This window comes from Cynara cardunculus (assembly GCF_001531365.2).
Source record: "Cynara cardunculus var. scolymus isolate 2C chromosome LG 5, CcrdV1, whole genome shotgun sequence".
Classification (NCBI taxonomy): Eukaryota; Viridiplantae; Streptophyta; class Magnoliopsida; order Asterales; family Asteraceae; genus Cynara; species Cynara cardunculus.
Genome location: NC_037532.1, coordinates 20,232,557 through 20,250,177, shown reverse-complemented (window position 1 = coordinate 20,250,177; position 17,621 = coordinate 20,232,557). Strand labels below are relative to the sequence as shown.

The following is a 17,621-nucleotide window of genomic DNA, read 5'->3' as shown; positions in this document are numbered from 1 at the left end:
GCCATGACTAAAAGTAACGAACGATTCTCCAAAGATTTTCAATATGGTCGTAAATCAGAACTCGGTTATTTTTCTAAACCATATTCAAGAGACAAAAAATTTACTAGCTAATTATTCTAGTCCCAAGTGAGATGGAAAAACACTTAACAAGTAATTGTAGGAGGGGGATGGATTGAATATAATTACTCAAATTTCACTTAATATACTTTTTATTGATATAAATATCAAGAATTACACTCAAATAACAAGATTGATGCATAAATAGAAAGTTTAATCTAGAGTAAACTACCCTAAACAATCTTTCACTTAGACAAGAACTCAACAAGCACTAGATTATGGGGACAAAGGGCAGTTGAATGTCATACAAATTATGGGGACAAGGGGCATATTCTAGTAGCCGATTTTCCGCTTGATCACATAGAGAGCTGTTTGAAAGCATAACATTGCATGGGAAGAGAATTTTGCTTTTAAGTACCATCATATGCATTAAGTTATGGGGAGAAGGGACAGTTGAACGTCATACAAATTGTAACACCCTAAAATTGGGGAATTTTTTTAATGGATGTTTTTATGAAGGACTAGATATATGAAGTCATTTAAAATATTTACTTCTAAAGGCTCATACTCCCAAATCAAGAGTTTTATAGATATTGAATATTTTTCAAATTAAAATTTCCGTATATAAATTAGGAAGGAAGCCATTTATGGTTTGTGATTCCCAAATATTATACACAATCAGATTAATCCTTCAGAAACAATTAAGAGAGTAGAAAGAGATTTTTCACCAAAGCTTGAAATGATATTTCTTGAGAGAATTTACAAAATGATTAACAAGAACTCATTACATTTAACCAACTAATTACTATTTATATTAAGAAAATAACAAAGGCTAACTATTACAAAGACAAATACAATGGAAGAACTTGAATACAACAATTAAGCACATCCTTGAACCCAACAATCTCCCCCTTTGGATTCAAGGTCGAAACATTGTAAATCTTGTCTTTCTAAGCCCAAGTAGTGTCTCTAGCCTCCTTAACGCACTCCGGTATTGCAATTTATCATCAAGCAGGTTTAGAGCATTGATCAGTAGATACCTCACCTTCAGACTCATCCTCTCTGATTTCGCGGCTTTATCATTGTTAGCTTTTCTCGTCTCAAGCGCCCGTCGCACCATCCTTATAGTGCCATCACAGTATTTATTAAGCTCACTGAATCTCATAAACTTCTTTATCCGACCTTCAGCACTATACACCACACCGAACTCTGGTTCTTCAAGAATGATATATAGAGGATAGCCTTCAATATCTTCAAGTTCTTGGTCAGGTCTTTTCAAATTAATGATCTTCTGACAGTCTTCAAGACCCATTTGGATATCCATAACCATTGATACTTTGACATGACTCCTCATAAATCTTTTGATAGCATTAAGAGCAACTACTGCTCCTTCTCTTCTGACAGTCATATTCCGTAGTTCAAATCATCGCACCTTTCTTCTAAATCGGACAAAGGCCAACCAATTTTGATCCAAATCGCTCAAGTCGTCAATCGGAGTTTATCTAAATCGCTCGATTGGATTGATCGGATTTTGATTAAATCGATCGACTCTGTGACCGGAGTTAGTCTATATCGCTTGACATAGTGACCGGATTTTGTCTAAATCGGACAACCGTAGTTGATTTATCAATATATCGATCAATGCTCTATCCGGTTTAGATTCATAAATCTCTCAATCGGATTCATAAATCACTCATTCGATCGGATTCTTACATCCTCACTGTTAATCGCACATTGTGATTTTTTTTGTCCGATTTTCTCTCAATCAGATTTATAAATCGCGCACCTGGTTTAGTGTTTCACCACAGTCGCCGCCTTCTTCAGGAAATTTTGGGGTCTTTGAGGAGCATGTGTCATACCTTCTATCCGTGTATAATTTCTTGCATTCATTTAGTGTTTGCTTGTTCTTAAGTCCTTTTGGACTGGATGAGTTTGTTGGTGCTCTTAATTGTTCCACTCCTAATGCACTATTGGATGCTATTCATGTTGCTCCTCTGTGTACGTTGAAGAATCAATTGGAAATTCATATCGTTCTCACAGGGTTCTGCTGCTGAGACTGTACAGTTCAGCAATTGGGGTTGCTTGGCTGGATGATCAGATGTTAATGGTGCTAACCAAAGTTGGAGGAAGAAACCTACGACAGCTGCCACATTTTCTACCTATATTAACTGTTGCTGTATAAAGCTAGATCACATCATGGGATCTGTAGACGAATGTCCTTGTGGCTGTAATGGGGTCTGTTAGTGAGGTTATGGTCTTAATGACATTTTTGATAAATCTGTGTTTCATCTCTTAAAGAAGATTCATTTGCTTCCAGTGTCAATCTGCATTTCAATATGATGGGAAATCAAATAGTAGGAAGGTTTTGAGTAAAGAAGGAAAATCTTGAATTCCAGTTCAATTGATTGGTGTTCCAAAATGGGAAGAATGCAGTGCAGTAGCAAAAATCATGGTCAATTCATCAAAATGGTCAGATAAAAGCCCAGCAATCATTTGTGATTTGCAGCCGTGTGCTCTTCAAGACAATCAGCAGTTGCAGAAGCTTCTGGCACTGGTATAGACTTACAGGAAAAGTGGACTGGTTTGAACTTTCAGAATCTTGAACATCCATCAGGTAGACACCCTTCAACGTATGAAGACAGCGGGAAACAGCAAATGCCTTTGGCTGATGTTAACTTGCCTAATGCTTCAGCTATGAGTTTTAGAGTTGGTGGTGCCACAATGAAAGATAAGCATAAGAGGAATGCGGGGATCCAACATGATGATAAACAAAGTCTCGATCAGATTTGATGTTTATCGAACAATAGGCTGATCGCTTACCATAATCGCTTAAGCCTTGGAAAATCGCTTCTCATCTAGCCGGTTTTGTTTTTCATTAGACACCCTTTAGCCGGATTTGACTTGGTTGTGATTTGTCTTCCTTGCATTTGTCTTGTTATTTGGGCTTAGAAAATTGAATTGGGCTAGAATCTTTTAATTTGGTCTTGGTCAATTGTTTTGGACTTGTGTTATTTTTTTTTGGGCTTTCATTTGATTCAATTTTATTTTTACTGTTTTTGATCTGTGTTTAACTGTTTTGAGAATTTTGAACTGTTTTGTGTCGCGTAAACTTTTTTTAATCAGTTTTAACTGTTTTGACTGTTTTTAACTGTTTTCAACAGTTTTGACAGTTTTTACTGATTTTTGACAGTTTTTCGTCGATTTTCTGATTTCTCATCAGTTTTTGTGTTTTCTGGTTTTGTTTTTGAGCTTAATTGTTCTTGATTTTTTTGATTGATTTCATCGCACTAGATCCATTAATCAATCTGATTGTAAAATGGAAGTTTCATTGGAGAGAGAGAATAAAAATAAGGGATAGAATTTCAGAGTTGGAAAAGAGAGTAGAGGAATATAAAGATAAATACTTAAATATGTTTAATGAGAATTACGCTGATAAGGAGTTTATTAAGGATCTGCATAGAGAAAATAAAACTTTGAGAGAAAATTCTAAAAAAGATTTATCAGCTAAGGTTAGTGAACTTGAGAGAGCTCTGGACACAATAAGAAAAAAGTGTGAAGTTGAATTGAAAACTTGGAGTAAAAATAATAAAGATATATTTGACAAACTCCAAAAAGTCCAGAGTGAACTTAATGCTGAGAGAACATCTCCAAGGAATCATAATGAGACTGAGACTGATCTAAGTGAATTAAAGAGGTTATTAAATTTAGAGAAGGAAAAAATTCAAGAGACTAAGAAGAGTTTGGATTTTGAGAGAACAGAGTTTAAGAAAAAGATGAAGAGATTTTTTGAAGAAGAGAAAAGATTTGATGCTAAATGCATATCTTATGAAAATAAGATAAACTCTCTCGAGCTGAACGCGAAAATGCTTTTAAAGCAAATCTCGGATTTTGAGCAGCTAATCATCTTGGAACGAGTCAAGGCTGATAAAGAGAAGAAAGATATCAAAGAAGAATGTCTAAGCCAGAAACATAATTATCTGACAGCATTGCTCTAAAGCAGAAGGCTTTAGATGAAGAGAAGAAGCAATTTGCGCTTGAAAAGCGAAATACTGCAAAGAAATATGCAGCTATTGCTAAAGAGCTTGCTGAAAAGAAAAAAATGGCTCGACATCGCTTCTGAGAATGAGAGGAGCAACTCAGATAAAGAGAGAAGAGAGTTTCATAATCAGAAAAAGAAATTTGAAATGCTTAAAAAGTAGTTAGAAGGTAAACTCCTGAATACTACAAAGAAATTGTCTGATTTGAAGACAAAACTTGAAACTGAATTGAAGATGAGAACTGAACTAAAAAATAAGTATGATTTAGTTACTGTTGAAAGAGACAAGCTTTTACAGAATGTCAAAGACTTTTCTTGTGCTCAAAGTTCAACTGGTTCTCCTTCATAGTGTAAAACCAACTTCTATGACTGTTCCAAATCGAACAGTTATTCAAGCAGCCCTAATCAACTGTTTCTAAGAACTATTCTCATTCTTCTAATAAGTACTATTAAGGGTACGTCATTGGATCATCCAATTACTCTTCAAAGGTTAAAAGCATTTGGGTCAATAAATCTGAATCTGTTTCATCTTGTACCTCTGTTGTTACTAATAATTTTTCTTGTTTTGTGAGATCTACTACTGATTTAATTAATCTTAGCAAGAGAAGAATCATGTGCTCCACATGCAAAACAATAGATTTTGTGAACAAGAAGACATACAACAGGTGGACTGTTGATAACAGATTTCAGACGAATTGGAAAGGTAATAACAGGTATGATAACAATAATCTGTATGAATCTTATTTTGTATATAATCATCCTGTTAAAAGCGCAAAAAAGAAAACATCTAATAAAAATAGATGGTTTGGCAGTTATAACATCCCGTAACTTGATACTAACAAAGAAGGACCTAAGTTCATTTGGGTACCAAAATCTATTTGATCTTATTTTGCAGGTGTGTCAATTTTTGCGCTGATCAGAATATCATACCATTGATGCACTAATTCTGGGGGAGTTGTATACTGTTCAAATAAGGCTTCTAAACAACACAGTTCAGGTGCCGTGTTTTACCGAGTGTGGTTTCTGAACACCCAGTTTAGGACCCGTGCTAAAAATTGTTTCCTTTATTTTTCTTAATTTTTTGAGCTGAATCGAAATATTATTTAAATCTACCTTCTAGGAGGAGTCTATAGAAGTTTTTGAATAAATGTTTCTGGGAAGTGAATTTTTTTCGAAAACGAGTACATTTTCTGAACAAGTATTTCCTGAGATTTTACTTGCGTAATTTCTCATCAAACATAACTCCAATACCTGTTTCAGCTATTCTTGAAATTGTTATTATCACGTCTCTTAAAATGAATATCATTTTCGGTGATAATACGCTCGTTTGTATTCAAAGGTTGATTTTCTGATTTTTTTTACCTTGATTGATATACACTTCATTTTTTTAATCAGAATCTGTAAACTTGTACCTACAGATCTTCATTCATTTCTCTCGCATACTGAATAATCTGATTTTGCATATCACTCCTTTTATTGATTGTGCTTAAAGCCAAATTTCTTGATCAATTTTTATCTGATCATTATGCTTTATAGCAATAATACTTTTGATCAACTATTGTGATCATTTGAGCATACACTGCTAAATTTAGGAGGGACTGAGTGCTTATCCGAAATACCTCAATAGAATGTCAGAACCGACAAACCTACCCATGAGGACAACCATATCTGAGTGAACTTTAAATATAAAAGGGTTTGTGTGCAGAGCTTAAAATGAAAAAGAGAGGGGTAGTTGTTGTGAGCTAAAAGAATTGATGAGAGTTGTGTCAGAATTAAAAGAACACAAGAATCCTGTTCCAAACTTCTAAATTCTGGGCATACCATATAATCTATTAGTTCTCAATTCTTTGGAGACTAATATTAGAAAAGGCAAGCCCAAGCCAATTCTTGTTACAACCCCACCAGCTACTCATTTATCTCTTAACAGATAAGTGTTTCAATAACACTTGGGGCACGCAGCTCACAATCTATCAGTTTCTCATTCGGAGAAAATTGATATTGAAATAGAAGGATATATGTCCCCCCTTCAAGTCTTTTTTGATCACTAATTGAGTCTGATAAATTTGTATAGTCCACACGATTTATCTTTTTGAGGCTAAACAGAAGCATATGTTGCTTTATCTTTCTACACTACACAGATTTTGCAAATTATATGTTCTTTTGCCAAAAACATTCATAGATATACTTTTAGATATCAATGATTGAATGGAAGACCTGGTGAGATGAACCTTAAAAAGTCTCATATATACAATACATCCGTTATACTGAGTATATCTGTTATACTCACAGGCCAATCTTTTTATAAGATTGAAAACAATTTCATATGTTGAAATTGGTAGTTACCTTTCCATTCCCTTTAATCTGAAAAGATTATACAAGTGGATTTGAAAAGATCTACTTACAATTTCATGAATTGACGGATTTTGCGGAAGATTTAATTCATTCTTGTGTATGATGTAATGATTCTCTTTTCATCATAAGGAGGAGTATGTAATAATGAATGAAATGTTCAATTTCGAACATTATAAGGGGAGTTTGTTATAATGATCAAGGGAGAGTAACATCAAAGTCGACAAAAGACACAAAAGGAGTGCGACTGGAGATTATTACAGAAGATTATTCCTGTGCTAAAATGTCCGAGAGTTTTTGAATGTGAAGACCATCATTACAACAGTTTGCTGATAAATATTTCTTTTGAAGAAAAAGTTTGTTCGTTATCTGAAGTAGTTCATTTTTGGAAAGAATGTTAGAGTTTATTGTCTGAAGAAAATTCTTTGAAAATCACATTTTGAATATCATATCTGAAGATCATTGCTGATTTTGTTCTAAGTTGTTAAAAGAGAAGACCATCGATGTTCCACATTCAAGGGGGAGAATGTTAGAAGATCTTTCTCAACAAACGATCATCTGAAGATTTCAATGTGAAGTTTTTTAGAAGTTTTTGAAGAAGTCATATAGTGCTTAATGTGACAAAGTTCAAACGAGACTCAAAGCGCGTAAATTCTTTCAAGCCTGAATACAAAGGGGGAGAATATTAGGACTGAAAATCAATGTTAAATTGTATTCGTCTTGAAAGTTAAATATTGTCTATAATTGTAAAAGTCATCGTGTTTGACTTTCCTTGTGTAAAGTTTGACTTTGACTAGGATTTCATGTTTGACCCTATATAAAGGGTAAGTCTTTTGTAATTTTAGTAGGAAGCTCATTATAAAATCATTATACGTAATAAAGGTTTGACCAGATAGTGAAACATTGTCTTTTCCTCTCATCTCTCTGATATGGTCTTAATAGAATATCTTAGATCTGCCATGGATTTCTTGATGTCTACTTGAAGATTGATCTTAAGGGAACAACATGGTTATATTTATGGAAATTGATTGATTGTATTTCCATTATGATGGAATTCAGAGGATTTAATAGGAAAATATATATTTCCTCATTCACCCTCACAAGATTAGAAATACGAAAGAGAAAAAAAAAAGAGAAAAAGGGAGGAAGTAAGATTCTACGAAAAAGAGGAGTAGAGAAGAGAACCGAGACAAAGACGGCGTTCGAATCAGGCATTGGTTTCAACAACGTTAAGTTAATAATCACTATAACTCTTAAATTGATGTTACGTCGGTGATCGTGATATATATCAATGTTTATTGAGCTAATTAGTTAATCGAGTAATGGATTTAAGAAGATTGTTCGACAAAACGAAATATGTAAGAAATAGATATGTTGATATTTTTATGCAAATTTCGATGGATTAACAAGGAGAATACGGTTGGACGAATCGACCAAAAAGGAGGGGAATCATGGGGGCCGTGGTGACAAACATGTACAACTTTTTGATGCAAGTTAACAAGCTGTATATGGTTATGCTCTTGAAACAAAATGGTAACCATGGCCAAACGTCAAAGAAAGGCTTCCATGCGTGCACACACACACATATGTATATGTATGGGGGGTGTCTGTACATGGCCTTCATACTTATATTATAATGAAAAGACTAGATCAACATGGGAGTCACTTATAAAGGTGATTGCATGAATATGTACATATATATACTCTCAGGTAAATCACAATTCGGAAACATTAGTTTGGCCTTGAATCATGAGTTTGTGTAGTTATTTTACAAGTCAACTAATATATAAAGTTGAAGGTTAATACGGTGTATTAGCAAGATCAAATGAAAAAGTGTACCCGCGCGATGCAACTCAGGTAAATCACAATACAGAAACATTAGTTTGGCCTTGAATCATGAGTTAGTGTAGTTATTTTACAAGTCAACTAATATATAAAGTTGAAGGTTAATACGGTGTATTAGCAATATCAAATGAAAAAATAATTACACATATATTGGGATCTCTGAACCCATCTACTCAGAGTTCATTACAAAACTTAAAATTCTTGACTGAACAAAGAAATACAATCGTTTGTAAATAATGTTCATCCGTATATCCAAACTGTTGTTTGTTTATCGTAGTACACTCATCCGTAAATATTTCCTGAAAAAAACGATGTAATGGTTTTAATAGAAACATATGGTACCAAATGTGTAATAATATAAATGTTGATTATACCTTATTCATCACGTAAAACTTCTTGATAGACGACGTTTGAGGTGTAGACTCCGACACGATTGAATTTTTTTAACAAGCTTCACTAACACCTTCGTATTGCCCCGTGATATCCCTCTAGACAACGCCACGTAAAGTTGCCCATGTGAGAATACTGATTCCGGTAGATAAACACCTACATTCGGAATTGTTTGGCCTTGAGCTTTATTGATTGTCATAGAAAAGCTAAGCCGAATTGGAAACTGTTTTCTCTTCAGCTTAAATGGGAACATGTTGTCTTTGGACGGACATAAGGGAATTCTCGGCAGAAATACTCTCTTTCTAACATGCTGACCAACAACTATTTCTGCATCAATGAGGTTCTATTGAAAGCCTTTGCATATCAATCTACTGCCATTACACAATCCATTTGAGGGATCGATATTTCTAACAGTATTATTGGGCATCCAATCTTGAGACGAAGATAACGAGGAAGCAAACCACTAACAGTTAAAGAGTTTAAGAACTCCATCGGATAGATGTTGTTCTTATCATCTTCTGCTTCGTCGAAGCTATAGTATATATTTTCATCTCTAAAAAACTTGTCGACCAACTGATCATTAATCTCATCGACATTCTCATTTTTAGTTGATAATATCGCCCTCGAAATGATATAATCCGAATCAGCTCCGTCGATTTGCAGAGATGGAAAGATTGCGTTAATCAACGCATATTTTGACTTACCTTTATCAGTATAGGGAATGGTTATGTCATCCGGTATGCGAATAAAGCTTTCGTCCACCAATTCTTCATCTCCATCACTGACTCTTAATAAAAATTCTGAAAACCACGGATCAGTGCGTGCTCTCATATTGAGCGTTAACCATATCTTTTTAATCGTTGACCAAAGAGGTGACATCCGTAAGCTAGAATCTATAATCTGTACTCGGGTTCCACGCCCCACGATCGGTAATACTTTTCTAAAATCAACCCCAAAACCATTATCTTGTCGCCGAATGGGAGTGCCACCCCTATGATGTCTTTGCATTGTTCGATCGAGTGCCTCCACCGCTTGCCTTTTTGCCATCGACACTTCATCCCAGATGATTATTTTTGCATGTCGAATCAATTGAGAAACCCCACTTTGTTTTTTATGTTGCACATTGAGTTATTATCAAGGTTGAGAGGAATTTTGAATCTAGAGTGAGCTGTTCTCCCTCTAGGCATATTATTGGCAGCAACACCCGACGAAGCGGTTGTGAGTGCAATAAGACCATGTAAACGGATGTTGGAAAGAAAAGCTTTGTACACAAATATCTTCGTAGTTTCACCCGGACCATCTATAAAGAACACTCCTGGACAATCCTCGTCTACGTGCCTCATGATCTCATCATATGCATATTTCTGGTCGGAATTGAGAGAGTCTCGGGCATACAAGTATTCATCTTCCACAACTATAGAGCATTCCTCTTATACCTCACAAAATTCTCCAGATTAAAAATTGGCATTTGTACCTACCATTAGAAGATCGAAATCATTAAGACTCTTACCCATAAACTGTAGAAAAACGAGGATATCAGTTAGAACCATATTACGGACTCGATTAGCACTTTCACATTGTCGCGTATAATCTTTAGAAAGTGAATCCTAGTGGTCATCCCATAACTTGCAAACATATCCTGGGTCACAATAAATCAACATCGTGGCAAATAACCTCCTAAGAGCAGCCATAAATTGAAATAAGGAGGCCTCTCCAAGACAATGGGATAAGTTGTCATCGTTCTCTATTAACCCTAGAACAGATCAATCATCAACAATAGGCATCAGAAAACTCCCTATGAACTCATCAATCAGCGGTGTCCAAATATCAAATATTTCAATGTCTTTGGGTGCAAATGTTATGTACTCAACGATAGAGAACATCTTGGAAAATTTGACAAGAAGGCTGATGAGGACATATTCCTGGGATATCCTTAAACCGCAAAAGCCTACAGAGTCTCAGCAAGCGGACCTAAATTGTTATAGAAAGCATCAATGTGTCCTTTGATAATGCATCACAAATGACTTTTGTCCATTGGTTAAGGGAACCGGAATTAATTCTAATTCCCACATGATGAAAAAAAGTAAAAGGTCCCCTTTTTTCGTAGCAGAAGTATTTACGGGTTCTCCGGGAAAATATTTGGATAACACAGTTCAGAACTCGAGCTAACTAAATAAGCCTCTGATTCATCTCTCCACAAACCAAATGAATCAGAACTAGCTCAACTGTTTGAGGACTTGTTTGAAGAAGATGCAGTCTCTGGACCGCTGACCAATGAAAAACTAACTCCTAGAGCTGATGAACTACATGAGATCTCCAACACAGAAGGCATAACTCTTTTTGAATCTCATGTTACTTCACCATCTACTTCCATTATGTCTCTAGAACCAGAGCACGAATTTGGAGAAGATCTATTTAAGGGGGAGCAAGCAGTTCCATCTAACAATACCATCAATGAAGAACTGCATCATGTTGCTCAAGAACCCTAATTAAGCACTAAGTGGACAAAAGATCATCCTCATCACCAAATTATCGGTGATCCATCGTCTGGTGTTAAAACAAGATCTACCACTGCTAATGAATGCCTCTTCGCAAACTTCCTAAGCATGATCGAACCAATGAAAATCTATGAATTTTTACAAGATCCAAACAGGATAGACGCAATGCAAGAAGAATTACTCCAATTTGAGAGGAACAAAGTTTGGTCTCTCATGCTGCTACCCAAAGGTAAAACCACAATTGGGACCAAATGGGTCTTTAGAAATAAGAAAGACGAAGATGACATAGTTATCCGGAACAAGGCCAGGCTGGTCGCAAAGGGCTATTGCCAGGAAGAAGGAATAGACCATGACGAGACCTTCGCCCCCGTTGCTAGGCTTGAAGCTATCAGAATATTTTTAGCCTATGCAGCGCACAAAGGCTTCAAGGCTTATCAAATGGATGTCAAGTCTGCCTTTCTAAATGGAAAATTGCGAGAAGAAGTCTATGTTCAACAACCTTCTGGTTTTGAAGACTTGAAACATCCAAAGTATGTCTACTTTCTGAATAAAGCTCTATATGGGCTCAAACAAGCACTCATGGCCTGGTATGAAACTCTCTCCACTTTTCTTACAGCCAATGGATTTGAAAAAGGTACTATCGACACAACACTCTTTCTCAAAAGACACAAAGGTGATATTTTGTCTGTCCAAATATATGTGGACGCAATTATATTTGGCTCAACTAACTCCAAATTTTGTGAAAAATTCTCAGACCTGATGAAAAGCAAATTTGAGATGAGTATGATGGGAGAACTAAGTTTCTTTCCGGGTCTTCAAATAAAACAAACTTTAGAAGGAATTTTCATCAATCAGTCCAAATATATGACTGACCTTCTAAAGTAATATAATCTCTCAAATCCATCATCTATGAGAACTCCAATGGCTACAGGAGCTAAGCTATTCTCTGATCCATCAGGCAAGGTTGTAGATGTAACAACCTACAAAGGCATGATTGGGTCCCTTTTGTACCTCACAGCTAGTAGGCCAGTTATAACGTTTGCTACGTGTCTTTGTACAAGATATCAAGCAAATTCTAAAGAATCTCATCTTTCTGCAGTCAAGAGGATCTTTAGATACCTAAAGGACACCCCATGGATGGGTCTCTGGTATCCAAAGAACTCTGGCTTTGAACTAGTAGCCTATATAGATGCAGATCATGCAGGTTGCAAGCTTGATAGAAAGAGTACGTCTGGGAGCTGTCAACTCTTGGGAGACAAGCTAGTTAGTTGGACATCCAGAAAACAAAATTATGTCTCAACAACTACAGCAGAAGCAGAATATGTTGCTGCTGCTAGTTGTTGTTCACAAGTGCTCTGAATGAAAATCCAACTAAAGGATTACGGGTTCCATTATGAGAAAATCCCCATCCTTTGTGACTCCAAAAGTGCAATAACAATCTATGCAAATCCAGTGCAACACTCCAAGACAAAGCACATTGATGTCAGGTACCATTTTCTTAAAGACCATGTAGAAAAGAGAACCATAGAGATGTATTTTGTTCCCACAAATATTCAACTTGCTGATTTATTTACGAAAGCATTAGATGAGAAAAGATTTCTTTCTCTTGTCAGCAAGATGTGTATGTTGAATCTCACCACTTAAGGCAGATCATCCATCAAGCCAAAGATTTTCCATATCTCTAGGTTTTGCCAAAAGTGATACATAAATGGCCCTTGTTACCAAGTTTTTTAAACCAGAGCCTCTGGAAAATTGGAAATACATATTTTATTTGGCCTAACATTTTTCTCTTTGGAACCAGAGCCCCTCTGGTCTAAAGAAGGTTTTTTGTTTTAACACCATCTCTTAATGACCAGAGCCTCTGGTTCTTAAGACTAGAGCCTCTGGATTCAAAGTATTAAGGAACAGAACCCTTTTGGTCCTACTTGGTCACCACACTTATCATTTCCCCTTGCATCACACTTAAATTCTTCACCATCTTATGCAACCAGAGCTTTTGTTTCTTTAAACTAGGGCCTCTGGATCACAAGTCTTTGGAACCAGAGCCCTTCTGGTCTAATAGACTTCTCCATACAAGTCTTCAATAGATAATTCATCACCTTATTACAACTAGATTCCCTCTGGTTGTACTATGCTTTCCTTCTCTTGGTTGATTCAAAGGACTCATGGTTTCACCATCTTTTTGGTGTCTTTTTATAAGATCAGAGCCTCTAGTTTTCCATTCCTATTGGGCCAGATACCCTCTGGTTCTATGGTTCAACCCCCTTTTCACCAAGTTTTCATCTATTTAACCCTCCTTCACAACCAGAGCCTCTGGTTGTATAGATCCAGAGCTTCTGGCTTCCAAAAATACACCCCTCTCTGTTCTAGGGGGTTTTTTTCACCCTCTCCCAATCCCTTGCATATTTTGAGGGGGAGTTCTTGCACAACTCTTGACCTCTTAAGGATCAAAAGTAACCTAGCACCCCTCTGGTTGACCTTCACTATCAACCAGAGTCCCTCTGGTTTGCTATCTTGATTTTTTAATTAACATTAATACCAACCAGAGCCTCTGGTTTGTCTAACTAGAGTCTCTGGACCCTTTGTATGCTATACTTTGATTAAATTGACCTTTATGCTCAACCAGAGCCCCTCTATTATATCGTCTAGACAAACCAGAGCCCCTCTGGTTCCTCTACTAGGGTCTACTTTTTCATGGGTTTAAAAGATTATCTAGAGCCTCTGGTCTATCTATCCAGAGCCCTTGTCTCATCAAAACCCACATTTGAATGCTCAACTACTTATCATGCAAAACTAGACCCCCTCTAGTCCCCCCCCAATAATCATGCCCAACCAGAGCCCCTTTGGTTCCATGGTTACAAACGTTTTCACCAAAAACCCATCTTTAATTGCAAATCTTTTCAAGATTATGTAAAATTGCAGCTTTTGTGACTAAAAACTATACAACATGGGTTTTTAGAAGACCAAAACTTCGTAATTTGTATTTATCTTATAAGTAAATGGAATTTTAATTTTTTTTAGTATATCTTCATAATTCTTTTAAGAATTATCCGCTTGGGATTATTATTTTAAATGATTATCATTTTAAATCCCAAACGTCACCCCTAAATAGTCGCCTGACAAAACCGCCTCTTCCCTATAAACCTTTCCATATTACCAACTCAATCAACCCCATGTTGCCATGTGTCCCACCCAATACAAGGAAAAAGGGCTTTAGAGAAGAAATTTTTAGAGAAGATTTTTAAAATGTATCTAAAGATATATTGTAGAGAAGAAAATAAATGACAAAAGTGGAAAATATAACTAAAGCTAAGATGAGTTTTAGAGAATAATTTCAAACTAAATTATACATCATCAAAATTGTCTCTAAAAGCTTTGGATACGTTTTTTTAATGAAAAGTTTCTAATAAAATATTAGGAGGGGCTTTAGGGACGCTTTTTTTTTTAAATAAAACCTTCTCTAAAATCTTTGTTTTAATTATTTATCAATTTTATTAGAAAAATAATTTTTTATAACCATCGCTCACATCCCATCTCTCGACTCTATCTCTCTCTCTCTCTCTCTTTCCCCGTCGCCTTCGTCTCTACCGATTTCGCCGTCGCCTTCATCAAATTCTCTACCTATTTCGCCATCGCCTCCATCGATTTCTCAGCCGAGGTCCCGTCGTCGTGTCTCCATCATGATTTTTCTCAATTTGGTTTCGTTTATATACATAAATCAGGTATGTATTCTGCCCTAATCTGGTTCTGTTTTTCTCGCATAAGCATAACCTGCTTCTTCATGGTCTGATTCTCCATTCGGTTAGTCATTTCATGTATTTGTTGTTAGGTTGAATGCATTTCATAAGGTGAGCATATTTAGGTTTAAAGTGTCTATAGCATCCGATTGGAATTGGAAAATTCACTTACAGAACCATCCCCTTCCCAATCCCAATCCCAATCCCAATCCCAATCCTATCTGCTTTATTGGTTGTAGTGGTAGCAGTTTGTTTATACTTATTACTATATTTTTTTAATAGCTAACACAATTTGTGAGTTTCCTTTGATTATTAGACGGGATTTTACTTTAAGGGTTCTGGTGGCGGGATTGCTTATAATAAACAAGAATGTGAGGGAATTTGAGGGAATTTGAGGCAATTTGCAAGTCTGGGCTGGCAGCCAGCATGACATCATAGGTTTTAGTGGAGAAATCTTTGTTAGGTTGGAAAGAATATGAGCTTGAGGTTATGAGGGATTTGGCTGACAATGTGGTTATTATATGTTCTATTGAGAACATTGATCCAATGGTGTTTATACTGGGGATTCAATCACATTTACTCCTGCACAAACTTTGACYRATAARGAGTACCAACGGCTTCGTGATTACTCTATAGCTATTATAAGAGAAATTGGAGCTGAATGTGGTGGTTCTAATGTACAATTTGTTGTGAATCMTGTGGATTGTGAGGTTATGGTTATTGAAATGAATCCTAGAGTTTCAAGGTCCTCTGCTTTGGCATCAAAAGCTACTGGTTTTCCTATTGGAAGTGCCTGATATCTAGCTTGGCATAGCTGTTGTTGTTGTTGTTGTTGTTGTTGTTGTTGTTACCGTTGCTGCTTACTACCTTTTCAATAAGAAACCTAAAGGTTCATCAAAATATCTCAATTTGAATCACTATTCTTCCATGATTGACCTTTTTTCTTTAATATCGATGGTATTAAAAATCTAATGACCCTCATAAAGGCAAGTGGCCTTGGTGCATCCGTGGTCATTTTTAAGTTTCCTTTTTTATCATGGGTTCCATCTAGTTATCTGCGAAATTGAAATATAAACTGGTGGTTGTCATTAATTAGGGTGCTTATATCCTGAAAATTTACCTACCTTTATTACTATATTAGTTGCCGGTATATCAAACTGCCCTCTCAATCAAAAATTACCTACCTTTATTACTCTTTTAGTTACTCTATACTTTGCTTGAAATTTTGATACACATTGAGTTTTGACATCAAAGGTCAATTTTCACTAAACTTGACATGAATTTGAAAATTCTCAAGGAAAAATTGATGATTATAATGAACCTTATAACATTTGGTACGAAGGGAAATCTTGGTTTTAACAGTAACAAATGCATATAAATTTTGAATTTGAAAGACAATACTTGATCTCAAAAATCAAAGTGTATCTTTGTTTGATCWGGAAACAGATGGTGTAGTAAAGATMTGTTTTTTACAATGAAGAATGGCATGTTTCCTTTTACCAATCAATGTGTTTGTTTTGTTCTTCATCCTTTAGGGGTAAGGATAGCCAAGGTGAAGAGGTTATTAAACCATACACACCAACCACTCTAGATGCCGATGTTGGATACTTTGAGTTGGTTATTAAGGTACATATCCAAAAATTATGTTTACAGTTGTCATTTTGTTTAATCTATGCATGTTTTGTCTTTATACAAATCATCATAATTTGTTGCGTAAATGTAGATGTATCCACAAGGTAGGATGTCCCACCATTCCCGAGAGATGCGTGAAGGTACATTAACTCTCCAATAATTATATATAATGTGTGAGTTTGTTGGCAAGAGTCCATTCATACTCTTGTCTTATTATCTACTCTCTCTCTCTCTATATATATATATATATATTGTTGTGTGTGTGTGTGTATTGTGCTTAAACTGTAATTAATAGATTTTGAAGGTATGTGGATTTCATGAACACCATAACTCAAGTGTTTATTGACTATACTTATTTGATGTGTATGTGCGTGTGTTTAGATATAGCAGCAACCTGAGGTCTAATTAACCATTCCCTGCTTAAGTAAGTTTCGTCATTTTTCATAACCATTTCTAATTAAGATCTCTAAATTAAGATATGAGTTTGGTTTAGTATATGAAATCCTCTAATATGTTGCTGCTGTCATTTGGTTCTATAGGTTCAGAATATGCTTTCCATTTCATCTTGTGAAAAGTAGTTGTGCTAAGTCATACTTGTTTACAACCTAATCGTGAAAAGGGGAGATGATGAGGGAACAATGARAGTCGGGAACAATGATGGAGGAGAAGTGACAGCCGAAAGGGGAGGAGGATGGGGAACAATGAGAGTCGGGAGCGGTGATGAGGGGGAGGAAAACCTAATCGTGAAAAGGGGCATGGTTGGAAGTGGATATCTGACCCGGGTAAGCATGATTTCCTATTTCTGGAAGAGATTGAGGAAATGCTCCTTCCGTGAGGGGCCTTTCATTCGGGTCGGGGGGGGGGGGGTGGACACTGCGAGGTGGGTGCGAAACTAAGTAGGGCCTTTTGAATTGAATATTAAGTAGTCTATCAGTGGTGCAAAGCTATGCTTTATCTGAAGGCACCTGTTTACATAGTTCACGACAACTTTCTCACTTTCGTGCTGTTTCGGTTCGTGATAGGTCAGCACCTTGATCAGTTCTCGGTCAGAATGGTATTTTGGTAAACAATCTGACT

The 17,621-nt window shown here is 36.0% G+C and overlaps 1 protein-coding gene and 1 long non-coding RNA gene across 3 annotated transcripts; one reads left to right on the top strand and one right to left on the bottom strand.

The window, feature by feature from the left end:
• Nucleotides 1-9,040: 9,040 nt before the first annotated feature.
• Nucleotides 9,041-9,724, bottom strand: LOC112512884. Its single transcript, XM_025119014.1, has one exon. It carries the CDS (start codon nucleotides 9,722-9,724, stop codon nucleotides 9,041-9,043), a length of 684 nt encoding a protein of 227 aa, XP_024974782.1.
• A 5,045-nt stretch (nucleotides 9,725-14,769) lies between these two features.
• Nucleotides 14,770-16,722, top strand: LOC112512030. 2 transcript variants are annotated; one of them, XR_003069188.1, is made up of 3 exons: nucleotides 14,770-14,897; nucleotides 16,448-16,538; nucleotides 16,636-16,722. It is a non-coding gene; the product is annotated as an uncharacterized LOC112512030 (long non-coding RNA). The 2 variants fall into 2 exon arrangements; XR_003069189.1 differs by lacking the exon at nucleotides 14,770-14,897 and adding an exon at nucleotides 16,047-16,059.
• The last annotated feature ends 899 nt before the right edge of the window (nucleotides 16,723-17,621 follow it).

Excerpts from the sequence above, each read along its gene's own strand:
- LOC112512884 (XM_025119014.1), bottom strand. The coding sequence starts at position 9,724 with ATGGCAAAAAGGCAAGCGGTGGAGGCACTCGATCGAACAATGCAAAGA.